The sequence below is a fragment of the Parus major genome, chromosome 1A, assembly GCF_001522545.3.
Source record: "Parus major isolate Abel chromosome 1A, Parus_major1.1, whole genome shotgun sequence".
In the NCBI taxonomy this organism is placed as follows: Eukaryota; Metazoa; Chordata; class Aves; order Passeriformes; family Paridae; genus Parus; species Parus major.
Window position 1 is genome coordinate 6599746 of NC_031773.1, and position 26845 is coordinate 6626590.

General features: G+C 41.0%; 2 protein-coding genes and 1 long non-coding RNA gene across 4 annotated transcripts; 2 read left to right on the plus strand and 1 right to left on the minus strand.

Annotated features, from left to right (window-relative positions):
• The first annotated feature begins 2041 nt into the window (after nt 1-2041).
• HSPA14 (heat shock protein family A (Hsp70) member 14) lies at nt 2042-13627 on the plus strand. 2 transcript variants are annotated; one of them, XR_001521667.3, is made up of 14 exons: nt 2042-2147; nt 2242-2322; nt 2425-2507; nt 3543-3591; nt 4394-4487; nt 4614-4704; nt 5769-5873; nt 6456-6617; nt 6991-7146; nt 8365-8467; nt 9990-10202; nt 10640-10764; nt 11638-11708; nt 12949-13627. XR_001521667.3 is itself a non-coding variant. In XM_015628090.2 (14 exons), exons 1-14 carry the CDS (start codon nt 2091-2093, stop codon nt 13025-13027), a joined length of 1518 nt encoding a protein of 505 aa, XP_015483576.1. In that variant the 5' UTR covers nt 2042-2090; the 3' UTR covers nt 13028-13627. The 2 variants fall into 2 exon arrangements, 1 of the variants encoding a protein (XP_015483576.1); XM_015628090.2 differs by having other exon boundaries at nt 10591-10764.
• LOC117244494 lies at nt 2622-15204 on the minus strand. Its single transcript, XR_004497699.1, has 3 exons — nt 14956-15204; nt 13907-13976; nt 2622-2767 (listed from the first exon to the last, which is right to left on the minus strand). It is a non-coding gene; the product is annotated as an uncharacterized LOC117244494 (long non-coding RNA).
• On the plus strand, nt 14582-26432 carry SUV39H2 (suppressor of variegation 3-9 homolog 2). The gene is made up of 6 exons (XM_015628092.2): nt 14582-14658; nt 15667-15812; nt 16770-17441; nt 19377-19523; nt 21075-21204; nt 22569-26432. The coding sequence occupies exons 1-6, from the start codon at nt 14640-14642 to the stop codon at nt 22676-22678; spliced, it is 1224 nt and encodes a 407-aa protein (XP_015483578.1). The 5' UTR covers nt 14582-14639; the 3' UTR covers nt 22679-26432.
• Nucleotides 26433-26845: the final 413 nt, after the last annotated feature.

A 26845-nucleotide genomic window follows, 5' to 3' on the forward strand; every position in this document is an offset into this window, starting at 1 on the left:
GTGTGCAAGACTCCAGTCAGACTGTGGCTGGGTGTTTCTCCTCTTCCTGGGTCAGAGAAATTGCTCTTGCAGAGGTTCCAAATTCCAAACCCAGGATGCTGATTCCACTTTTTATTTAGAGATGGGTTGTTGCTCCATTTATCAGCTCACTCAAGCTCAATGGAGCTTCTGAATTTCCCATTAGATATGAACAATTCCCAAAAACATAGGAAGGGCACAGACAGACAAGGGCTTTTCACGCCTTGGCAAACACTGCTTGCCACCACAAACCTCTGCCAAGGAATTTCTTGCCTACTACCCCTCAGGTTTGCTTACACCTGGCAGGAACATTGACTACTTTGGTTAAGATAAGCAGAATTTCTGTGCATCCATATAGACATGTCTATGGCATATATGTGCTTAGCTGTGTAGGAGTTGTCACCATAAGCACTTGGTAATGCACAGATTACACATTCTGGCTTGGGTTCTAAATACCACTATATTGACATAAATGGTACAGCTGGTATTAGGATTTGGAGGAAAGCACAGGGTAAATATTCTTGGTTTCTGTACTGAGGCCTATGTTCTCCTTTACTCTCATATCTTCAGTGTCTCTTTCTAGACTCCCTTCTCTTTTGTTTTCCCAAAAAGCTTCACAGGGAGCCTCCCTCCTCCCCCCCACTTCTACCTTTTTCCAGCCCACACAGCTCCCTCCTGCCTACCCTTCTTCTCTTTCCATTCCTCCGTTTACAAGAGAAGACAGAAAGGAGCTACAGTTTGGACATACTCCAAAGCTATTGTTTCCAGTTGTATAGGCTTTGCCTTTGTCACGCTGCCATCATCTCTGGAGCACGGACTGCTGGCATCTGAGCTCCAGCCTTCGGGCACCTTCAGCAAGCTCAGTTACCCAAAGGAAGATTGTCCCGTGACTTAAGAACCGTGGGATCTGTTCTGGGACAAGAAATTCCTTTGCAACATCGAGTAACACCTTTCACCTCTATGTGATCTTGGTTCCTTCCTTTAACCTTCAACATATCATTTATAAAGCAGGATAAGGACAATCTTTGTTTCAGAGCAATGCAGTGAGATGGCCCAGAGGGATATTTAGACTCACTATGGAAATGAGATGCAAATGAGCACCTAAAGGTACATAAGTGCTGTCACCTGGACAGCGTGAGGATGCAGATGTGAGGTGACTTGTCCTGTGATAACTTTGCAGGTCATTTTATGGAGCCACTCTGAGGAGCCTATGACACACTGCCCTAGCCAGGATGAAGTTCTGTTTGAATTATGCTGATGTCCCCAGGAATGATTAGATATAATTTTTTTCTTCCCTGTCCTGTGGCACAGAGAATGACTTTCTCCAACAGCAGTGTAGCATTATGGGACACTGAGCTTTGTGTTCAGGCATTGGTCATGCCTTGTTAGATGATGGAAAACCAGCACTTCAGCTCAACCTGCAGCACTAGATACAGATATTTCTGCAGTATAGGAAGGTTGGACATTAGGAGGAATTTTTTTCAGGAAGGATTAGACAGTGGAACAGGCTGCCCAAGGAAGTGGTGGAGTCGCCATCCCTGGAAAAGGTTAAGGAAAGTCTGGACATAGCAGTCAGTGCCATGGTCTAGTTGGCAGGGCGGTGTTCAGTCACAGGTTGGATTCGGTGATCTTAGAGGTCTTTTCCAACTTAATGGAAAAGGTAGAAAAAGATTCTGCAATTCTGTGATTTACAACGTGTCTCTCCATGTGCTTCACTGACAGGAATTAAACCGTGAGAGGCGCCACTGCCATAAACCACACGCACGCTTGCTGCTTTCTCCACTTTAACCTAGATTTTCTATTTTAATTTCTCTATTTCCCGCACTTTAACTCCTATTTTCCCGCCGCCCGGGCGTCCCGGGTTAAACGAACCCTCACGGCCCCGCCTCCTCCTCAGCGCCGCTTCCCGCCAAAACCCGCGCGCCTCGCGCGCACAGTCTGCCCCCGTTACTATGCGCGATGACGCCCCTCGCTCTGCTTTTTCTCATTGGCTGTCCAGCCGGTGACGGCGCGGCGCGGCGCGGGATTGGCTGGGAGTGGGCCGCGCGGAGCACGTCGGGGCGGGAGGGGCAATGGCGGCCATCGGGGTGCACCTGGGCGCCACCTGTGCCTGCGCCGCCGTGTACAAGGTGAGCTCTGGGCCCGCTCCCCGAGGCCCAGGAGCTCCCCGGGGCGGTGAAGCCTCACCGAGTCACGGCTGTGCCTCTCTCTTTCTCTCCCCAGGATGGCCGCGCCGACGTGGTCGCCAACGACGCCGGGGACCGGGTCACTCCCGCGGTCGTGGCGTTCTCCGAGAGCGAGGAGGTGAGGCTGCCCCTCCGCGGGGTGGTGTGGGGAGGAGGAAGGGAGGGGGCTCTGTCTGTTACTCAGCTTTTCCTTTTTTATTTTCATTTATTTTCCATTCAGGTTGTTGGTTTAGCTGCGAAGCAAAGTAGGATAAGAAATATTTCAAAGACTGTAGTGAAAGTAAAGCAGATCCTTGGACGAAGGTAAGAGAACGGGCGTGAAAGAGGCGATGAGAAATTTTTCTCATTTAAAGCTGGTTTAACGTCTTAGCACTAATACTGAAAACATCTCTTTAAAAAGTCATTTTGTTATCATAGAGTCACTGAACGGTTTTGTTTGGAGGGGATTTTAATGATCACCTCCCTTCCAACGCTCTGCCATGGGCGGGAACACCTTCCCCTAGACCAGGTTGGTACCACGAGCTTCTTAGCCTGTATTTTCTTCCAGCAGCAAAGATATGCTTCTGAAAATAGAAGAGAAGAAACATTTTGTTTTAGGTCTGAACTTGTCTGTGAAAATCAAGTTGTGAAATATAGTAAGAAGTTGCATATGTGTTTTTCATACATATTTAAGTTTCTTAACTATGATTTCTTGTCACCTGATTGCTTTCCTGTGTGTAAAAGCCTCTGTGGTTTTGTTTGTGTGAAACTTTGTGTTGCTTTTATTGCAATAGCGAAACTGTTGATTAGTGCCTGTTGTGATTCCTGTTAGTATAGCTGTGGTAATTTGCACTTGCAATTGCACTTCCTAATTGCACTGCCAATCACAGTGACAGCAGAACTAAACCTCTTGGGTTGGAGTTAACATCAGAGATGTGACAAAACTTTTTAGGGATGATCCAGCTGTGTGTTACAGCCCTTTCATGGACAGGAGGTGACAAGATGTTGCCCATTCTGGTGTATTTCTCAGCACTTCTCAGATGCAGAACTTCACTGAAATCCTTTATTATGTTCATGTGGGATAGCAGCTTAAAACAATGTGTTGGGTTTTGATTTTCCTTTTCCATAAGTAGCAGGTGTTTTTTCAACCATAAGTTTTGGTAGAGGTGAATGAAAGGTGATATCAGTTAACTGGTTTTTCTTCGACTCTGTAAATGTAACTGTAGAGTGAAAACAGGAGCTTCAGTTCAAATATAGCTTGGTGTGTTGGAGATGTTATAAAGTATATCAGCAAGATGCACTTATCTAATTAACCTTGAACATGTGATTAATTTTGTTATTTTGAATCTTTATGGACAGCTCTGGTGACCCTCAGGCAAAGAAATACATTGCAGAAAGCAAATGCTCTGTGAGTATGTTGATTGGTATAATTTTATGCTTTCCTTGACATTGTTTGGGCCACACCATATTCGTGTTCTGTAGTGATCAGCTCTCGCCATATGATGTCCCTTTGCTGCTCTGTGGATTGTTTCTGTTTTTAGCCAGTAGATAACCATGTTCTGGGGTCTGCCAGCATGATATAGTTAGTTCCAACAGAAATTTTTTTTATCTCTTGGCCGTTCTCTGAAGGGATGGATCCTGCTATATTTAGGTAGTAGCATTGTGGTTTTTCTTAGAGCTGGTGGAAGATACTCAAGTTGCAGCACCTTGTGATTAACATCTTTAACCAGTTGCTTTAATCTCAGTATTTAATTTGCACAATACTCTCCTTGTTGCTAGAAAATTTTGCAGAACAGGAGAAAATTATCTTTGGAATTATATTCAAAATGAAAGAATGAAGTTTTCCCTGGGTTTTGACTGTTCATGTTGGTGTGATTTTAGAAATAGCTTGGGTTTTTCTTATGGAATATAACCAGGAGTGTACTTTTGTTCTAAATATTGCTTTTGTACTCAGGAAAACTTAATAGAAAGGGAAAGTCTAGACTCTTTAAGTTCTTAAATGTCCCTGTTGTATCTGTCATATGCTACAGGTCTTTTTGTGATCTTTGTTAAGCATCTTGAAAGCATTTATTCCCTTGTAGTAGAATACTAATACAGAGAGTGTTTACACAGCCCAGTGCTTTTTGCTTTAAACAGAGCCTAAATTAAACACTACTTTTTGTTATTAACCAAATTACTGTCTAACAGAGGTATGTTGGTTTTGATTACAGATAATTGAGAAGAATGGAAAACTTCAGTATGAAATAGATAACAAACTTATTAACCCAGAAGATGTGGCAAAACTAATTTTCAGTAAAATGAAAGGTATATAATAATTAAATTCATAACATGCTTTAGCTTTTTAAGCTGTCCTTTTATTTTTAAGATGTCATACATTTTTTTTTATTTTTTTGCTTTTACTCACCATGCTCTGCCTGTGTTTCTAAACAGAGACTGCCCAGTCTGCACTGGGTTCAGATGTGAATGATGTTGTTGTCACTGTACCATTTGATTTTGGAGAGAATCAGAAAAATGCCCTTGGGTAAGAGCATTGAGATTTTTCTGTTATTTTATGGGCCTAAAACAGAGAGGCTGGAATATCAGCAGTGGGAATTCTGCTGCTGGACTTCAACTTGTGACTGTCAGTCAAGATATTGGCATGTTGTTTAAACTGGGAAAATACGAAAGCAAGAGATTAAATCCTGAGTTGAGAAACATTTAATGGAATTTGCTGATGTGACCAAAAAGAAATTCTGAATCACTGAAGTGAGAGGAAGTTTTGATTGCATCGAGGATAGAACCTCATTTCAGATCAGAATCTTCAGTGACCCCTTTGAAATGCTAATAGTTTCTCACCCTCCTCCATAATTTCCCCTCCCTGCCCTTCACACTCACCAAAGTGGTGCTACATGATGTCCTGAGGTCTGCTTTGTCAGAAAACAGATATGGAATACATACCAGTTTTCTACTTGGAAATTCTGTTTGGAAACACTTTTCTCTAACAGTTCCTCAGTAAGAAAACCTAAGCATGCTTAAAGCTGAGCATAAATGGCAGCCCTTATATTTAAATGCCATGAAAGAAGTACAGCACGCCTTAAAGTTGGTCAGAAAACAGCAAGCTGGGGATTTGCAGTGTCTGTGAAACATTCTATTGCTCTGGTATAACTTCAAACTGGTGGAGACAAGGCATGGGGTGTAGCCAGGATTACTGAAGTTTTAAGAAAACATGTAAGTTAAATGTTGCAAGTGAGGCACGGTGAATTAATTTTGTTACCTGTTGAAATAATGTATCAAGGACTTCTAATACCACACCTGACGATAAGTTAGCAAGCTTGATTGTTGCAGGGTACTTCGCTGTTTTTATGGACTATGTAGTCTGATAGACCAGTGTTTTCTTTGACTATGAGAACACTGCACATCCAATTATTTGAAGAACACAGTAGCAGCTGACCTTCTTGGTTCTCTTCCAGTCACTTAGTCTTGTTAATGCCATGCTATAAACAAGGTCTGATTAGATGGCACATGTAGTTCAGGTGAAATCTTAATAATGTGTGACTGCAATGAGATCATTAAAGTAAAATGAAATGCTGTTATGGCTCATTGCAGGGAAGCAGCTGCAGCTGCTGGGTTCAATGTTATGAGATTAATTCATGAACCATCTGCAGCTCTCCTTGCTTATGGAATTGGCCAAGATTCACCCACTGGGAAAAGGTAAAATCCTAATGTTTTACTTCTTTTTAAACTGCTGTACTTAAATCCAGAGAAATCTCAAAATGAGGGAATGCTGTGTTGCCTTAGCATGAGGCTTGTTTTGCTTTTTTCTCTCAATCAGGACAATAAGCATTTAGAAGTTGTAATTTTGTAGTGCAATAAATACCTTTGTTTTGGTGTTTATATTTTGAGAATTGCCTTTAAAGATTTGTCCCCAGTTTCCAACTTTCTGTTTAATAAGCTGGTTGGCTTAAAAAAAATAGCATTCCTTTTTAAACATATTTTGGCATAGCTAGTTTTAATTGTGGGAGATGGGATCATTTTACATGGGCTGGAAGAACTAAAGCAGAGCTCCTGCAGAATGCAGTAGGTGCATTCTGATTGTCATTATGAATGTACAGATGATTCACTTTCAAAATAGCAAAGACTGCCATCAGTTTGAACTCTTTTGCTCTTCTTGTTTGGTATTTCTTTACCATTCTCATTTACTTCTTGTCTGATTAAAACCTTCAATACATGGTGGTTATCTTTTGACAATGTGTCAAAATTAATGCTGCTTTCAATATTCTTTTAATGTGGTAGCAACGTGCTGGTTTATAAACTGGGTGGAACATCACTTTCTATCACAGTCATAGAAGTAAACAGTGGAATATATCGTGTACTCGCTACAAATACAGATGACAGCATTGGTGGAGTTTGCTTCACAGAAGCTCTAGCACAACACTTAGCTTCTGAATTTCAGAGGTAAGATTTGAATTCCAAGCATGTTGCTGTTAGGACAGGATATTACTTAAAAAAAACAACAATCTAGCAGAATGTCTGGGAGTGAAATGGTTCAAGTAAAGACGATGCTGAAGGAGCAGTCAGTTGTTTGGGGGGAGTTGGAAGACTGGAAAGTGCCTGAGTTTGGGTGGATGTTGCCTGAGGTTGGTATTGAACTATAAGGGCTCAGCTGTGGACTCTGCTGTGTGCAAACTTTCAGTAGTGGCATTGTAGTTAATACTAAAATGTTTGCCAAAAAAAAAAAAGTCAAGAGCTCTAACTTGTTTTTCCTTTCAGGAAAGAGGTCAAATTCCTGCTTCTTTAAACTGGCATCCTCTTTTTTTTTTAAATACAGGTCTTGTAAGCATGATATTAGAGGAAATCCCAGAGCCATGATGAAGTTAATGAACAGTGCTGATATTGCAAAACACTCTTTATCAACCCTGGGAAGTGCAAACTGTTTTGTAGATTCATTGTATGATGGATTGGATTTTGATTGCAATGTGTCCAGGTAAGGCAGATCTTGAAGCTACTGAAATCTTTCTAGTTGGTATCATGGATGTTCATCCAGTAAGCTTTGCTTTCTGGTGGTGTTTATTTTAGGGAAGGAGGTAAGATAAAAGGCAGATTTGCTGTTTCATGTTGATGGTGTGTTATGCTGCAATGTGTACTGGTCAGGGCAGTCACACTAACAGTGTTGCCCTGATGGTTAGAAAATGAAGTGCAAAAAAGCACAAGGAGACTGCATCTTCAGAGTCTGGTTTTTGATGGGTGGGGAGTAGATACTGTAGTGAATCGAGGTGGCTGTTTCCTTCCCCATAATGCTTTTGTTGTTGTGTTTTCCTTAAAGAAAATGTGACTTATGGACTCTTCATCTAAATGAGATCCAGAATGGTAGGAGTCCTGGAAGTCTTGATGTTGCCTCTCAGAGCTGAAGTAGAAAGATATTTTCTGTCTTTTTGTTCCTACTGCTGTGTCCTGCTAAGTCTCTTTCCCTTGGGATGCTCTCTTACTGAGATTTTTAGCTCACTTTGCTTGCTCTTCCAGGCAGCAGCATCTTTAGCAAAATGAAACAGACTTTTCCATTCCAAAACTCCAGCAGTTGAAGCTGCTCAAGTAAGGCACAGCATGTTTGAAAGTTTGAGAAGCAACACTGTATAAGTGGGGTCGGCTCCTTTTGGATCAGGATGCCAGTTGCAGACTTTGATTTGTTGTATTCGTACAGAGTAGAACTTTGCTTGCAGGCTTGAAAGAGACAAAAGCAAGCACAAGTTTGTTTTTTAATTTGCTTAATCTACTCCCTGTGTGAAAATCCGGACACAGCTTGATTTGCCTCTAAAAATTGAGTCCTTGTATCTATTTTAAACATCATGAAGCAGCTCCAGGATTTTTCTTTTTTCTTTTTTCTTTTTTTTTTTTTTTTTTGGCATGAGTCAGGACAGCAATACCGGTGTTGTCAAGGCTACAATACTTTTTTTTTTTCTGTAGAGTACAGTGAAGAATGAATGTGCATATGTGTAGGTGTTGTTGATGGAACTAATAGCACAGATTCTTCCACAACAACAAAATCACTTGAAGATTAATTATGGGAAAAGATGATTTTTTAAAAATCCCCTAGTACCAGCTGGAGAACTAAAGTATATTCCATAAATTATTGTTCTTCTATTTCAGGTATTTGTCTCTAATGGATGACATGATCTTTTTTGAATGTTTTATTTTTCTCTTTTAGGGCCAGGTTTGAACTTATCTGTTCTTCACTTTTTAGTAAATGTGTAGAAGCAATTAAAAAGCTCTTGAAGCAAGTTGGATTTACAGCAGATGATATTAATAAGGTAATAATAGAAATAATTTGCCTGTAGGACACTTCCACATGAACAATGCTTATGGGCCCTGTTTTCCTTGCAGACTGAGATTATTTCATTATATATTTAAGCAATTTTGACTGAAATCCAACAAAATTTATAGATTCAGGGTCTTTAGAACTGCTGTATTTGTTTTCATTTCAGATATTTGAAGTTAAGCATAAGGTAGAGTCACATTCAATTGTGTGTTTTTACTGCTGCGTATTGAGTGGGTGGGGAGGATTTGTCTCCATTTGGTGTGTTGGTGTAACTCTGCCCAAGTTCCAGCTGAGGAGTACCTTCCTTAAGTTCAGTTGTGGGCTTCGTTCTGCCTTCATTGAGCTGTGGACAGGGTTTGCTGACACTTCTGAAGAAAGGCCAAGTTTTGACTTAAAGTTGAAGAAATCACTAAGTGTCCATGTGGTGCATGTGCTTCTTGCTGGCTTAAAAACTACATGAGGTGCCAGACCAGAGATTGCTTTAATCCCAAAGATGATGAGCAAGGCAGCAGACATTAGACCTCTCTTGCCTTGGTGTAAGAGAGGAAATTCATCTCACCCCCTTTGTAGTTGTGCTTGGCAAATGGTGCTGCAGTCACTGCTCATGGAATTGGCTCATCAGGTCTGCAGCTAAAGCTGCCTGGTGCTTTCAGTGACACTTGATGTTGTTTTGGACTCTTACTACTCAGTCTTAACTCTTATCTTTCAGACTATATTTGTTTGCTGTGTCACATCTCAGTTTCTCAGATTGATAATGAGGTGTGCCAGGCCACTGTTCAAAGAATGGCTTTTGTTTCCTGGTGGCAGTGTTTTTTAGGTGGCCTTTAAGGCTCTCATGCTTTAATGCTTTGGATGGAGAGCTGTGGGACACTTTAGATGTAAAAAGAAATAGCTTCAAAGTTGTAAACTAGGTTTATGTTTTCCATGAGGAAAAGTGGCAGGTAGCTTTGTGTCCCAACCTGGCTGATTTCAACAAAGTCACTGTAGTAAGATATGGATTTATGGATTGCTCCTTCCTGCCCGTGCATGATGGGTGAGTGGCAAGCAGCACAAGTTACACCATGGGGAAATTTTAGATTCCAGGAAAGGAATGTGTAATATGACGGAAATCAGATGCTGAATTAAGGGCCTACAGAGTCTGTGGAATATGTATCTGGAGGAAAGATCCTGAGCAGCCTGTTGTAACTGTGCCTGTTCTGGTCAGGAGGTTGGATTAGATTACCTCTGGAAGTCCCTTTCAGCCTGATGCTCTTTTTGTGATGAATTTTTCAATTTTCAAAGTGTCACTTTATCTAGGTGATTCTTGCTGTAAGAGAAAAGATGCATAAAAACGTATTTCCTTTAATTTCAAAAGCAAAAGTATCAGAAGTCAACCAAAAATTACATAATGTTTTAGTTCAACAACTGCAGATGATAAAATATCCCAGAGCAGTTTGCATTTCTGCACTGCAGGTTGTGACCTGTTTTATTTCACAGAGTAAAGATTTGAAATTATTCTGTTGATGTGTTTCCAGGTAGTTCTTTGTGGTGGGTCTGCTCGAATCCCAAAGCTACAGCAGCTGATCAAAGATATTTTCCCAACTGTGGAATTACTGAATTCAATTCCTCCAGATGAAGTTATTCCCATTGGTGCAGCCATAGAGGCAGGAATTCTGCTAGGGAAAGAGAATACCTTGCTGGAAGAAGATGCACTCATTGAGTGTTCTGCCAAAGATATTCTTCTTAAGGTAAGACTAAATTTAGAATATTTGAATTTTTTCCACTGCAACGAATACATAGCATTATTATGTGTGATTGATGTTAGAAAAGCAGCATTGTTTTACTGTTACTTCTACAGATTTGCTAAGGATCATTAGTATATGGTAACTTAGGTTTATTGATATAAAATTGACAGGAAGAACTGATTTTAAGAGGAGATAGACTCTATCATTCCTATAATAGCTGGACTTCCCATTTTTAGGAATGCCAGGGTTTTTATTTCTTGCTGTGATGGTAAATGTGACAGAGGGAATGAAGCTTGGATTTTGTTTCTTGTGGAGCATTGCTGTAACACTTCCAGCTCAGTGAAGCACTTAAAGAAAAACATGAACTGTATTCTTTTTTATTTTCTTTAAGGGAGTAGACGAGTCAGGGGCTGACAAATTCACAGTGCTATTTCCATCAGGGACACCCCTGCCAGCTCGAAGGCAGCACACCCTGCATGCTCCTGGAAATATTTCCTCTGTGTGCCTGGAGCTGTATGAGTCATTGGGGAAGAGTCCCATGAGCGAAGAAGAGAAATTTGCACAGGTGAGTATGTGCACATTCCTGTGCACTTTAACAGCAGCCACCTGGAAATCAGTTGGATCTGGGGAAAAAAAATGGAAACCAATTCTGCCAATACTGAAACTTGTTGTTAGAAAATGACAATGACATTCATCTCTTTGGTATTGGTCTTTTAAACATTCTTCTGGATATACAAAATATTGAACTACCTTGTAAAGAAACTGAAGTTTCCCTTTTGAATTCCTAAATGGCTGACAGGGTTTGACACTTGGCACTACTATAATAAGATCACCTGGGATGAGAGATCTTTACCAGTTATTTCAGTAGTGCACAGATCCTTGAACATTTTAAAAATATAGCCGATTAAGAAATGGCATACCTAATGTGTTGATTACTTTTTCATCTTCCTAGATTGGACAGGATCTTTGATCTTTCTAGATTAGATAGGTATTAAATATTGAATTTTACTTATTACAGTGGTAAGATGAAATCAAGTGGGAGTTTAAAGTTGTTGGTTAGGAGTTAACCAAGAGAGAAAACAGCTTTTTTGAAACAGTTATGATGTGCTTTCCTTGGAAAGCATTGGGGAAGAGGCAGATGTGTCTGAAATTGATGGAATATTTAAGATTGTTATTCCAGCTTAATTCTGCCCAAATATCTTTAAAGGAGATAGGGAAGGCGTGTTACCTAATAATTTCAGTACTGATTCTAAAGGATACTGTGGGAGTGATAGGTACTTGCTATCTCAGGGATAGATTCTGAGCCAAACCACGAAAACAATAGTGCAGATAGCTAAAATGCATGAATTTTCGCATCTTAGCTGTTGTGTTACTTACCTTGAACTGCACAAGAACTTGAAGAACCTATTATAATCAAGCTTTTTCTTTTTTTTAATAGATTGTACTCCAGGATCTAGATAAAAAGGAGGATGGACTACATGATATACTAACTGTTCTCACTATGAAAAGGTACCCAAAACACTTGTTGTTCTGCTGTTTACCCTGCTATGTCACACTTCTGACAAGCAGTCTTTGCTCCTGTTACAGAGTATTTAAATGTTTTTGAGAAATTTCAGCATTTCATTGTCTGTGGAGTCCTAGCAGGGGTAGATTCTGTAGAAATGTGGGGTTTTCTGCAGTACCTTTGGTGGTGTCATTGTTAGATTCTTAAAGAAACAAAGCTTAATACAATTGTGTAGATTATTTTTAGCAACTTATGAGCCATTGATCAGTTTAACCATGCTTGAGAGCAGTCAGGGTCTCAGATCTCCTGTGGAAGTGGGTTGGGTAGTTTTGCTGAACGCCCACACCCTTGGGAAAAAGTGAAGGAGATTTTGGTTTTTTTTAAGATACAAAGGATTGTAGAATTTACAGTGACTGTCCTTTCAGAGGCAGAGGTGTTAAGCAGAGAAACAGTGCCATAGGAAATTTCTGCTTGCAATTTTTGCTTCAAAATAGTTCCTTTAAATATGTTAGCTATCAGGTGTATTAATGCCTGTTAATAGAATTTACCTGAAATGCCTTGTTTGTCATACAGAGATTTATACTGAGCATTGATAAGGAAAACATTTTGGGGATTGTTCTTTTTGGCAACTCTGTCATGCAGAAAAAGAGCATTATTTGGACGGAGGTTTAACTAATATTTAGGTGAAAAAGGGAGAGGAAGTTTAGTAGAGAACATCTGTTTGTACGTAAATATTTTGTGTGACTGTATGCCTAGCTGAACTAGGGCTCAATATTGTTTCTTAATTCTTGGATTTTTATAATTAAGTTTTTCCTTGTTGAAGGAGATACTTAGAATTTAAAGCCTACTTGCACTTCAAAAGTCAAGTTCTCCTGCTATGACAAGACATGTTTATTAATCCATTGCTGTTACTCAGGTCGCACAAGGAATATTTTGAATAATATTACCACATATACAAAATTAATTAAATTACAATATTTAAATGTGTTGCTAATTCTATTCCAGCATATGTCGAGAAGATAGATGCTTTAAGGTCAAGAAGTGCATATTAATTGTACTAAATTAAACTTAATTTCATAAACCAATTTCATCTGTGTTGAAGCAAGTTTGTCCCTGGATATTTTGATGCTGACCTGTCATCCTTTCATCTGTGTGAAGACTATTGTTTATCCTCTTTGGCACATGCAGTAACATAGTAAGTGTTGTGTTGAGATAATCCTAAACATAACTCTCTCTTTTATCTAGGGATGGGTCCTTGCATGTTACCTGCACGGATCAAGATACTGGAAAGTGTGAAATCATCACTGTTGAAGTGGCATCATAGTCCTTTTTGGAAGGCAACATTTTTCTAACTTTATTTTTTTCTCTTACTGGCTTTTCTGCCGAAGAAGTGACTCTATGTGATGTCTCTCATGATTCTTAGAGGACTGTAATAAACTGAAGTAAAATGCCACCAAGTTAATTTTCCACCAAGTCTGTTTAGAGTGTGGTGCAAAACATTAGTCAAGACATGTGAACAGCAGATTATTGAAATATCAGCACTTGATTTACGAAATGTAAAGCACAAATGCTTGTACCTGTGGTTCAGCAGCAAGCATATTACATAATTTGAAGATTTTTCCTTGACTAATCAGGTCTTGTACCTATTCAGCCAGTGCATCTGTGGCTTTAGTAGTATAGCTCTGAACAGGTGAGAGCGAGACTGGTGAAAATCCACTCTCTGGTAATTATACTGGAATCCTGTGTCATCTTGATATTGCCCAAAACCATGAAGGTGGAACCCATTTGTCCTGGCCTCTTGAGAAGGCAATTTTATTTTAATATTTTTTTCATTTGTAAAATGTTTTTGTCATATTACCTAAAAAATGCAGGAGTTAAGTGTGCTTATTTATATATTATTAAAAAATACATTTTTTATGCAGAACCTGGCAATCTCCATTCTGTTAAATCTGTTGTCATACATTTGTCTGAGTATAAGCTGGCAGGTTTTTTCAATACCAAGATGGAGCAGGTAAGTGTGCTTATGGAATATGAAGAATATGAACAGCCTGAAGTGCAGTTGAGGGACTATAGTTCAATGCTTACAACAGTGAGTTACCTTGTAAAATACTGGAAGTGTCACGGAAGAACCTCAAAAATTAAGAGAACGTAGAGTGTGTTCATCAAATGATGTCTGAGTTTGAAGAGGGTTGTATTACATTACCTGGGATTTGAAGCAAACTGCAAAACCTCTTCAAGAACTGCCTGGAAGGAGCCTTCCTGTCTGTGGTTGCCTGGGAGAAAGAGCCCAACAGCATGAGAGGTTGTTCACTCCTAAGCTGTGACAAGGGAGGTTTGGGTTGGACAGTGGGGGGGATTTCTTCACATTAAAGGTAATTAGCCATTGGAATGGGCTGCCTAGGGAAGTGGTGAAGTCGCCGTCCGTGGAGGTGTTTAAGGAAAGAAAGCCTGGATGTGGCACTCGGTGCCATGGTCTGTCTGGTTGACATGGTCGTGTTTGCTTATAGGTTGGACTTAATCTCAGAGGCCTTTTCTAAATTAATCTGTTCTGTGATTCTGTCAAAGCTACATTAATAGTAAACACCTCATCTGAGAAGTGAGGTGTGATGACGGTGTAATTTTTTTTATTTTTTTTTTCCTAAGAAGCGTCGGGACCATCTCTGAGGTTCTTTTCAGTTCTGTAGCTCAGGGGGCCTGGGAAAGAAGCTGCTTCGCGCTTCCCCCGCCTGCCCCAGGCACTTCAGAGCTGTAAGAACAAAAGCGAAATGGCTTTACATCCGTCCCGCTCCCGCTTCCCCGGCCCGTCCCGCCGGGGGCCCCTCACGCCAGAGGCGGGAAAGCGGAGGGCGGGCGGAGCCGCGCGCGCGCTGGACCTAGCTCCGCCCCCTTCCGGTGGGGGGCGGAGTCGGCGCGGCCCGACCGCGGCCCCCCCCAACATGGAGGGCTGGCGAGGAGGTGAGGGGAGAGCGGGCTGGGGACTGGGCCGCCCGGGGCTCTGCTGTCCCCCGGGGCCCTGCTATCCCCCGGGTGCTGGGGGGTCGGGACGGCAGGGGTTGGGAGGACGGGCGGGGAGGCTCCCGCTCGCTGTCCGCGGTGGAAGCCGCTACTGGTTCCTGTCGCCCGGTTCTGTCAGAACCGTTCCCACCGCCCCTGCCCACACACCGCCGGCGGGGCGGGGAGGGAAGGGCTTGGGGGTCCTGCCCGCTGCCCCAGGGAAGGTGTGGGAGGAGGGCGGGAGGTGCCTGGAATAACCTGGAACGGGGATGGGACGCGGCGAGAGGCGCTGGATCCCGGTGCGGCCGCGGGAAAGGCACCGCCGCTCCCTCCCGAGCTCTGAACGGCCGGGACGGGAGAGCCCCGCGGAGCCCCGGGGGGAGGTGGGCACGGCCCTGCAGCGGTGGCTGCCGCTCTGAACTTCTTCCAGCCCTTTGATCCCCGTGTTTCCCTGCCGCTGGCACCCTGCGCAGTGCCTCGTCCCTCTAAATCCGCCTGGCTGACGGGGCACTCGCGATCCTTCTGCATGAGGGCTGTGGGTCTCTATCTCCTCGTCCAGTCACCATGGTTGCAGCGCGAGTGCTCAGTTGCGCTTGACTACAGAAATTTGGCGGTCTTGTTAAAGAATGGAGGTTTACTGCTTGCCGTAGTTCAGTAATGCGATGCCGTAATTGTAGAAAAACTGCTCGGTGCTTAGTTTCTCTTTCACCTGCGGAAGTCTCTGCCCTACAAAATATTTGTTGTTCTTTATAAGTGTACGTACCGTGCAGAGTAAAGGTGCAGGGAGGGAATCATTAACGTGTTTCACTTGACCCGTTAGAGACGGGTTGAGTTGGAGACGCTGCAGTTGTGCAAGAGACTCGTGGACTGCTGTCACAAATGGTATTGTGGGGACTCTGGGATGAGGCATAATGATTTCAATTTAGCTGAGACATTAAATAGGATTCTTTACCAATTTTCTTATTGTAGCCTGGTATGTGCCATGTCTAGCTTCACTTGAGACCCTCCAAGAATTATGTAGGAAGGAAAATCTCACATGTAAATCCATTGGAATCACCAACAGGAGTCTAAAGAGTTATGAGGTGGAATATTTGTGTGACTACAAGGTAGAAGAGGTAAGAGAAACACAGACCAATTTGATCACTCTTTCTGCTGAAATTTGGAAGCAAGCCAAAGGTACTTTTGCTCATAATATAAAGCAGCAGGCAGTGAGGACAAAGCTTTTGCTGGCATCAAATTAAACATATTTTAAACTTTGAACTGTAAACAGAAAGTGGTATAAACTGCTACTTTCAGTATGTGAAAGGAAGATCTTTTCCTGAAATTACAGATATGTTAGAATATGAAATGTTTCATCTTTGTGTAACTGATGCTGATGCTTTAGGGTGATAGCTAAGTATGAATTATGATGCCTCTCCTTTATTTGCAGACAGCCATGTGTATTTCTCTCTTGATTCTTTTAGTCTGTTTGATAAAGAATTAGGGCCATGTGCTGCAGATGGATTTCTGTGAAATTCAGTCTCAGGATTTGTCCTTGTTACAGTTATTTGTCCTTTTTTAATAAGTGTAAAATGTATGCTGCTTCATTGTAAATACAATATTACATGTATCAAATTAATTACTGTTCTGGGACAATGGTTGATATGACCAGTAGTGGGTTTTAGACTTTTTTTTTTGCTAAATTTTGGATTTATTTTTTTTGTTCTGTATGTGATACGACTGCATTCTGCTTGTGCATACGAGTCATACAGCGAGTTAGCATAACTTACCACCTGCCTTGACAAACTAGCCTCCTCCTCCTCCAGGTATGCGTTAGCAATTAGAGTTCATCCCAACTTTTGATTTCTTTGCCTCTAGAGAGTCTGCAAAGTTGTGCTATAAGTTAATTTGCAAACAAAAAACTGATTTTTCTCTTTCTCCCCACTTGTTTTTTTTTTATGGGGACATCAAGGCCTTCTGCCCTGTGTGCTGATCCTTAACTCCAGAGCTCTTGTGTTGTCTGTGTTCTCTGTGATGCTGGATTTCAGCAGCAAAAACTCTGGCTAAATCTGTATCTGTTTCTGTATTTCAAGGGCAAAGCATACTATCTTGTGAAATGGAAAGGATGGCCAGAATCTTCAAATACTTGGGAACCTCAGAAACATCTGAACTGCCCTCTGCTTATTCAGAACTTTCTTAGAGACAAGAACGAATACTTGTCTCGGGGGAGAGAAGGCAAAGCAATGAAAGTGAGAAACCATGTTAAAACTTTGAAACCTGCAATTGCAGATTATATTGTAAAGAAGGCTAAACAAAGAATAGCTCTGCAGAGGTGGAAAGAAGAACTCAACAGGAAGAAGAATCACAAAGCAATGATTCTGGTAGAAAACACCGTGGATCTTGAAGGCCCTCCTGTAGACTTCTACTATATCAATGAATATAAACCTGCTCCAGGAATAAATGTGCTCAATGGAATAACAACTGGCTGTGAATGTGCTGACTGCCCTGCTGAGAAGTGCTGTCCAAAAGAGGCTGGGTTTATTTTAGCTTACAATAAACGTAAGAAATTGAAAATCCAGCCTGGCTTGCCCATCTATGAATGCAATTCATATTGTAGGTGTGGGCCTGACTGCCCGAATAGGATTGTACAGAAAGGGACCCCGTATTCCCTCTGCATCTTCAGAACCAACAATGGCCGTGGCTGGGGAGTAAAAACCCTCCAGAGAATTAAAACCAACAGTTTTGTGATGGAGTATGTTGGAGAGGTGGGTATGTATTTATCTCACATAGGTGAATTACATACAATCAAGGAAATGTTAGATAAAATCTTAATGAGCTTTCTCTCAGTTTTAACATTTCTTGACTTGTTCACCCAGAGAGTGGTCAGACACTGGAACAGGCTCTCCAGGCAGGTGATCACAGCAACAAGGCTGACAGAGTTCATGGGGTGTTTGGACAATACTCAGGCACATGGTGTGATTCCTGGGGAGGGCCAGGACTTGGTGATCCTTGTGGGACTCTTCCAGCTCAGGATATTCTGTGATTCTAGTATTTATTAGATCAGTCTGCTTTTGAGTAGACAGATAAAAGAACATTCAAGTCAACAGCAAAATTATGTTGTCTAGAACATTCCTTCATTCCAGAGCAGTTGTAAAAGGTCAAAAGTAAAGAGAATATTTATCTCCTATGGTGCTAAAGAATTATTTTAGATACATGCCCTAATAGTGTTTCTGAAGGCAAGTCCTTAATTTCTTTCATGCAATCATATTCTTCATTCTTTTCTGATCATCTTTTTGGTGGTTTTTGCCATTCCCAAAGCACAGTTGTTATGAAGTTCCCTGCACAGTCTGTCAGTTCCTTTTCTGTTTTGTCTGAACTTCTAAGGTAGTATTTCGAAGCATATTTACTACTTTTGATTAACAGCAAGGATAAGACTCATAGTTATCTGTTTATTACCTGTTTATCTGTTATCACCCCCCATTACCTATTTATTCAATCTCATACTTTTTCAAAAAGAACTATTCTTTTATAAAATACAGACCATGAGTTACTCTTGGGATTTTGTATTGCCCTGTGTTTGTGTGGTTCAGCCTCTGTTCTGAGCTGCACCAGCAGTTCCTGGCAGCCTCTCTGTTCTGCTCTTTGCTCTTTTACTGTGTTGAGTCCCTTCCACAAATCTGCCTTGCTACTATGTTGATACAAAGTATTTCCTTTTGTCCCTTTGTACAATGTTTATGGTCTTAAGTAGACTTCCTCCATGCTTCCTGCCCCAAGGCTTCTTACTTATCATATTCATCCATTTCCTTTAAATATACAAAAGGTCAGATATTCCAAATATCTCTGTTAATGCGGAAAGGTGATTATGTAATTTCATTGCTTAAAGGAAAGAGTGTGTATTTACCATTTCACCTGATTCTACTTAATATCTACTGCTGAGTTCTCAAACCACATTTGTCAGATTTTAGAGGGATTTGTTGTCCAATTCCATCACATTTTGTGTCTCTCTTGCTGCCAAATTGTGATTTATTTGCTGAATCTGCACAACAGGATGTGTTTAATGTGACAGGCTGCAGGTGAAGTTGTTTAAGCTGTTTCATCTGTTGACAGTGACACACTCACCTAATTGAATAGATTGAGCTCTGTGATGTCTGTCTGAGCTGCCATGAATAGGATCTTTCATTGCAGTCAAAAATAGCAGGAAGAGATGCTTCTGGGAAGAGAGGAAATGAATATCAGGCTGTAAATGTGGCTGGGTTTTAAAGACTAATACCTGTTGATCATCTGTGCAAAGGGAAAAGGTTGAATCTAGGTTTTATGTGAAGTAAAGGAGGCTTTCCTAGGTCTAATGGAAAAGTGTATATATAGAAACTTCAGGCAAAAACAGTTGATTGTATTGTCATCATCAAAACTATTAATAGAGGGTGCTGATATGTTTTTTTTTTCAGAGACAAGGTACTGCTGTGCATCAGCTGTAGACAAATTGCATCCAGAGAAGCCTCAGTCAATAATAATTAGTTCAGCTGTATGTACTCTTATGTATTCTTCATTCATTAGATGGAATGCTATTTCAACATCAGAAATTTATTGTGGTATTTTTTACTAAGAGTTTTTCTAACTTGATTGTGGTTTTTGTTTCGATTTAGTAATAGTTAATAATATGATGCAGGTTTCTTTTTTCCTTTTTTATTTTTTTTTTTTAGGTGATTACAAGTGAGGAAGCAGAGAAGCGAGGCCAGCTCTATGACAACCAGGGAAATACATACTTGTTTGATTTGGACTATGACTCAGATGAATTTACAGTAGATGCAGCTCGATACGGAAATGTGTCCCACTTTGTGAACCACAGTGTAAGACCTTGTTTTGTATACTAAGGATTTGGAGAATTATCCTAATTGTGCTAGAAATGTCTTCTATTGTAAACATTTTCTTACTGTATTCATAGTTTTTCTGGAGTAATTTTCTTCATGCCAGCACAGTCCAGTTAATCAGATGATGTAATAAATAGAACAGAATACTTGACTTTACTTGGATTGAGACTACCTACAAAAATCTGGAGGAGAGATGCTACCTGGAAGTGGACACGCTATAGGACTGGAGTTTTCACTGAATCAGCTGGTTCTAGACAACCAAAATAGGGTTGGTTGATCAGGGTGTGTTTTTTTCTGTGTACCTGAAATACTTAACATGTGATAGGTCCTCAATAAAATTAGCCAGGAGTCTGAGTGGCAGGAACTGATATTATTTTGTAGCTGGACAGGATGGAATGTTACTCTGAATTTCATCCTGCAAACATGGTAGAGGAAAAAGAGGAAATTCCTGTGCTTTCTTAGGTGTCTACAGGGGAGAAATACAATTTTTCCTCCTAATCTAAACTTGCCAGAGAACTCAAAAGTAAATTTTAACAAGCAGTTTTTGTAGTGTTTTGTTCACGTTCAACTGAAATACCTAAAACAAGAAGGCTGAGCTTCATTTTGTAAGGATTTCTGAACTAAAAATTATTATTTCTTACTGATCCAATGTTTATGATGTATGCAGTCAGTATTCTACAAGTACAGAAAATTCATGTCTTCAGGTTTGTGAGATGATGATAGTTGTATTTCATGCAGGCTTGCCAGGAAGAAGGATGAAGAATTTTAGACACTGACAGTTGCTCTTCATTTTTGCAAATGGGAGTGAAGTGTTCTCAGTCCTTAGTGTAACATTAAATGTCTGTAATTTCACTTCTGATTCTTTGATGTGTGATATACTTTGTTACAGAACAAAAAAGCATGCAGAATTTGACAGTCTCAGGGACTAATGACTTCTGACACTTAATCCAGAGAAAATGAGGAAGTGGTTTCTTGTTCCAGCTTAGTAACTTTCCCTCCTCCTAGCACCCAGACCATGGCAGGGAATTCAGAAGCCAAGCAGGTTTGCAGTTTACAGTAGAAATTCATTCATAGTATGAAGATGTTATCTCTGGCCTGGAAGCAATGCTTAAACATCAGTACAGAGTAGTGAGTTTGTGGGGCTTGAAACAATAGGTTGTTTTTTGTTTTCTTTCAACTTTAATGCTTTTTATGGGTTTTGTTGGTACATACTAGCCTCTGAATGTAGCTCTAATTATTGTCACAATTTTTGTTGTCACCTTTGACGGTGTCATTTTTTTTGTAGGTTGTTGCATTTTAGTGTAATCTGCACATTGTGCAAAGGTTGCCTTCCTGGAAGGACTTGAATCTGATCTATGAATGTTCTCCTGGAGGATTATTTCAATTTGTTGATTTCAGAAGATAACTTAATTGCAAACTTCTGGCACTGAACCCATTCTTTCTTTGCTATGACCTTGGTGTACTTAAACACTTCATTGAAATTAAATGTTCATTTTTCTAAAGAGAAACTGCATTAATTTTTGCTTACAGTGTGATCCAAATCTTCAAGTCTTCAACGTGTTTATTGATAACCTCGACTTGCGTCTTCCTCGAATAGCGCTGTTCTCTACCCGAACCATCAAGGCTGGAGAAGAGCTCACCTTTGACTATCAGATGAAAGGTTTGCACATTTTAACATGGTTCCTGTGGGAGTTTTGGGGGGTGGGTTTTACTGCAGCCTGAATGATGGTAGCTTTTCAGCTCAGGCACAGCTTTTTATAACACAGCTCTGGCTTTCCGAACAGTCATTGCTCATGACACGTGGTGCAGAGAAGAGCACACCCAGAAACTTTTGCCAGCATCTCTTGTACATTCCCTCCCTCAGTGCTCCTAGCACATCAGGGATTGTGGCTGGATTGTCTGGTGGAGCAAATTATTTTGAAGCTTTGTCTCAGGAGTGCTCAAAGGAATGGTCAGGCTGCCGTTAAATAGAGGTTTCCTTTATTCAAGTTGGCATTTCAGGTAAACTACTTTCTAGGTAGTCTGCTAGTGATAGTTACTAAGATAGATACTAAGGCAGTTGTAGCAGCTCAGCAGCATGAGGCACCATAGGTTTGTCTTTGAGTTCTGGTGTGTGTAGGCCTCAGTTGTCAGATGTAGGTCCTATGGAACAGCTGTTTCAGCTGGGATAGAGTTAATTTCTTCTCAGCTGGTACAGTGCTGTGTTTTAGATTCAGTATGAGAAAAATGTTGATAACTCACTGATGTTTTGATTGTTGCTAAGTGGTGTTTTTCTTAAGTTGAGGACTTGTGTCTCATGCTTTACCAGTGAGGAGGTGCTCAAAAAAATGTAAAAAAAAAAAAAAGCTGGGAGGGAGCATGGACAGATGAACTGGTCAAAGGGATATTCCATGCCGGAGAATGTCATGCCCAGTTCAGAGTTCAGGGATGGCCTCTGGGCATCAATGAGCCATAGCAATTGTATGTGCATCACTCATGGTTCTCTGTTTTTTTTCTTTTACTACTACTACTACTAATAATAAAATCAGTGTCAGCATAATCAGAATATCATAATTATTACAATATTTTACTGTTTAAATTACTAAACTGTTCTTAACTTAAAAGTTTTACTTTTGGTTCTCCTCCCTGCTCCACTGGGGTGGAAGTGAGGGAGTGTCTTCATGGTGTTTCATTGCCAGCTGGGCTTAAACCATGACACTGCCAAATTGATCTTGAATCTTAAAATTCTTCTTCCTCTCTGTTTGTGACACTGGTATTGAAGGTCCTTGAAGGCCAGCTGCACTCTCAACTGATCTATATGGATATCTGGGGGGACAAAACTTGAGCCTGAGTTTTGGATTCTGATGTGTATGCCGAGTGTTATACAAGTATCTGTAACATGGGTGTAAGTGGAATCTGAGCACAGCTTCACACACAGCTCTTTGAACTGGGCTCTTAGAAGGCCTTTAGAGGCTGTTTGAATACTCAAGCATGATCTTGGTCTGTATTTTAGATCTTCCTTACTTGTGTTCATCTGTTTTGCAGGTTCAATAGATCTGACTTCAGACTCTGCTGAAGGTCTTAGCCCATCCAAAAAGAGGATCAGAACTGTCTGTAAATGTGGAGCTGTGTGTTGCAGAGGTTATCTCAATTGAGTTTGGGTATCCAAAGTCACAAATATTTTGTTCTTTTTTTAACGTGTTTTAAGAAGACTCTTCTTTCACACATATATTCAAGTATTCTTACATCTAAATAAGGATGGTGAAAACAAGGTACTGTGTTTGTAATTGAAGTGGCATTGGCCAAAGAAAGAGATTGTAGTGTTTCAAGCCAATACAAAACTGATAACGGGGATTAAAATGTCATTTTTCTAGAGCAGTTGTTTAGGAAGCCGTAAAATGTATGCACAGAAAACTCAAAAATGTACCTTGATTTGAATATTCCTAGAACCATAGAATAAGTCAGATTGGAAGGGACCCTCAAGGGTCATTGTGTCCAACTCTTAGTCCTGTGCAGGACATCCCCAAGAATGTCCCCACACCCTGTGCCTGAGAGCATTGTCCAAACACTTCTTGAACTCTGCCGGGCTCGGTTCTGTGACCTGGTGCACTGGGGAGCCTGTTCCCAGTGCCCAGCCACCCTCTGGGTGAAGAACCTTTTCCTAATATCTAATATAAATCCCCTTTGGCTCAGCTTCAGGCTGTTTCCTCAAGTCCTGTCACTACTTATCAGAGTGAACAGGTCGGTACCTGCCTCTCTGCTTCCCCTTGTGAGGATGTTGAAGAGCTCAATGAAGTCTCCCCTCAGTCTCATCTTCTTCAGGCTGAACAGACCAAGTGACCTCAGCTGCTCCTCATAAGGTTTCCCCTCAGACCCATCACCATTCTTGTGGCCTCCTTTGGGTGCTCTCTAATGGTTCAGTGTCTTTTTCTTTTTTTACACTGTGGTGCCCAAAACTGCCCCCAGCTCTTGAGATGAGGCAGCCCCAGTGCAGAGGAGAGCAGGACAGTCCCCTCCCTTGTCCAGCTGCCGATGCTGTGCCTGATGTCCCCAGGACAGGGTTGGCTCTCCTGGCTGCCAGGGCACTGCTGGCTCCTGTTCATTGTCACAGACATTTGAGTGTGAGCTTTCAGCCATAAGCCTTCAGGAGCTGATTCCACTGGGATGAAGTGATGCTATGTGTTTTCTGTCCCTTGAGAAGTAAGGAGACATTTGATTTGAATTCTAAGTCTGAGTTGACAGTTCTTTTGCTTTTATGTTATAAAAAGAAAAGCTTGAAGATCTTAGCAATAACATTTATGGCACCAGGGTTAGGGATTAAGGAGAGCCAGTGTGTAAATAAAGGTTCACAGGAGTGCAAATTGTAAAATGTCCATGGAACTCCATGCAACGTAAGTAATTGCAGAAAGAAAATTAGAGAGGCCAAAGGTCAATTAAAACTTAACCTGGCCACTTCTTTTAAAGATAGTAAAAAATATTTTTGTAAATACATTAATAGCAAAAGAAGGGGCAAGGAAAACTTCCATTCTTTATTGGACACCGTGGGGGAATATGATTACCAAAGATGAGGAAAGGGCTAAGGTAATTAACACCTTCCTTGCCTCAGGGTTCAACATTAAGACAGTTGATCTGTCCTCAGGACAACTGGCCTCCTGAGCTGTAGACAGGGATAGGGAGTAGAATTGTCCCCCTGTAATCCAGGAGGAAGCAGTTAGAGAGCTACTGAATCACTTAGATGCTCATAAGTGCATGAGACCAGATGGGATCCATCCTAGGGTGATGAGGGAGCTGGTAGATGCCACTCCAAGCCACTCCATCATTTACCTGGAGAACAGGAGGCTCAGGGCTGACCTTATCTCTCTCTGCAACTCTGACAGGAGGGTATAGCCAGGTGAGGGTCAGTCTCCCAGCAAAACAGCAAGAAGACAAGGAGACATAGTCTCAAGCTGTGCGAGGGGTGGGGGTAGTTAGGTTGGACATGAGGAAAAATTTCTTCACAGAATGGGTGATTGGACATTGGAATGGGCTGCTCAGAGAGGAGCATCCTGAAGGTGTTTAGAAAAGCATGGATGTGGCACTCAGTGCCATGGTCTGGTTGACAAAGTGGTGTTCAGTCATAGGTTGGACATGATGATCTCAAAAGCCTTTTCCAGCCTAATTGTTTCTGTAACTGGAATTAACAGACCCCAAGTGTAGAACTTGAACTTTGTAGCTGATGTTATGTAGAAGGTTTTCAGTTGTTATGCTCTGATTTTTAGTTAGGATTCTATAGGAGGACTGCAGTTTCACAGAGCATTTGTAAATATGGAATTGTCAGAAGTAACATTCACTGCTTGTTTTCATTGCAGAAATTTGGCAGTCATGGCTGAAACAAGTTGCTGGCTACAGTTTGGAAATAGATAGCAAAAGGTTAAGGAGAGTAGCCCTTTGTCTAACAAGGCCAATGCATTGTGGAGATATGCTCTGTTATCTGTTAGAGCCCTGCAAAAGAGCCCTGGCATTAATGTATATTCACAAGTCGTTTTGATTAAATTTTTACATACTGTGTCTTTTTTTACCTAGTGACAGACTTCTAAGATACTAGGCCTGTATTTTCTGGTTGCAAAAATGTTAACTTCAGTGAAGTTAGACTAGGGGTGAGTATACCCATTTGCTGTAGACATTTGTAAGATGTTCTTGAATGTAAAGGCTGAGAAATATGCTGATCTTCAGCTGCCTGAGTCATCTTTTCTTTTTTCCTGATCATCTTAAAGTTGTCTCAATCTATTCATAACATAGGCTAAGTTTTGCTTGGCTTCAGAACCACTGAAGAGCAGTTGAGGTGGGTGATGAGTGGATTTACAGCCAAGGTCCGTGCTCTTGTGATGATCCATGTGCTTTTTTCTCATGGATTCAAAGCTCGTGAAACATGCAGATTGCTTACCAGTCATGTAAATGTTGACAGGGTCAGGCAGAGTAATGTTGCTCCATAAATGGATGCTCCATGGCTGGATGCTGGCTATGTATCATAGATCAGCTAGTTACCTTTATAAGGTGCACAGCTGTTGGCTCAGGTGAATGAAGTCAAGTACCCAGCATGTAACTGTTTACTTAATTTGTTAGAAAATGCCTTAAATTTCATGTTAATTACTAGCACTTCAAAATGAGCATTTCGAGGTTGTTCCTTAAGAAGCACAGTTGCATTTGTACTGAAGATCTGGCTCTTTCATAACAAATGACATTTTATATGCTACTAGCCAGAATCAGTTTTACACTTTTGGTGAAGAGCATGGGCCACTGGAAATGCTGTGTGAATTTTGTAATCTACAATACAGAGATACATGTTGAAACAGAGACTTTATATTCTTTAAGGAATAGGAGAAAGTTTGCTTAGATTTAAAAGTATTTGATGTGATCAGGCTCACCTGTATCCACAGTTGATATATGCTGAATCTTGTCAGTTTTTAACATGCCATATCTCTAATGATTTTTTTTTATTATTTAAAGTTTTAAGTGGAATGTGGAGCTTTAATGTCAGCAAACTCTAGATGATCATGCATCATTTGGAGTCATTAGTACTTTCTCTTGCATGTAGCTCAAATGAGCAGTGCATTCCGTGTGGATGGAATCTGCAGTCTCCAGCTCCTTAATCTGCTGCAGCCTGTGCTGTCCCTGCAGGATGGAGCAGCTGCAGCAAGAGATGGATTCCTTCCTCCAGCCTTGCCTGGCCCCAGGCTCTGTCTCTCCCCATGCCCAGTTTGATTTAAATATTGCAAGTAGATGCATTTTAGAAGGTGGCAGTTGTACGGGGGTGCAGTGTCTGCCTTTTCCAAAGGCAGAGAATGTTATCACCAGCACTGGAATAACGCTGCTGTTTGTTAAGGATATTGTGTGTTATCTTCTGCCATAAATAAAGAACCATTAATTTACGTTCTGGGAGGTAGCAGTATTTTTTATTTATTTGAAGGAAACCCATGGATCCAGTTTCCAACATAAGAGCCTTGAACAGTATTTTATATTTATATATTCACAGTGTATTTGGATTGCAGTCATTGAATTAGCTTAATGGGACACTGTGTTATTTTTAAAAATCCTTTTATTGGTTTTATGAGTTTGGCAGAAAATTGCCAAACTGAAAATGGAGGAAAAGGTGTTTTCAATTTCATAGGGAAGCTAAACCAGCCCAGCTTCCTCTTTGTTTTGCTTTGTGGTCTGTTGGCACCCTCATGGTCACCAGTTCAGTCATGTGTATGCACTTCTTGGAGGCTGGTGACCTGTGACCTGTCCTCCAGCTGTTCTTTTTCTGTTTGGTTTTATTTTGGTAGCAAAACTAAAGCTACAAG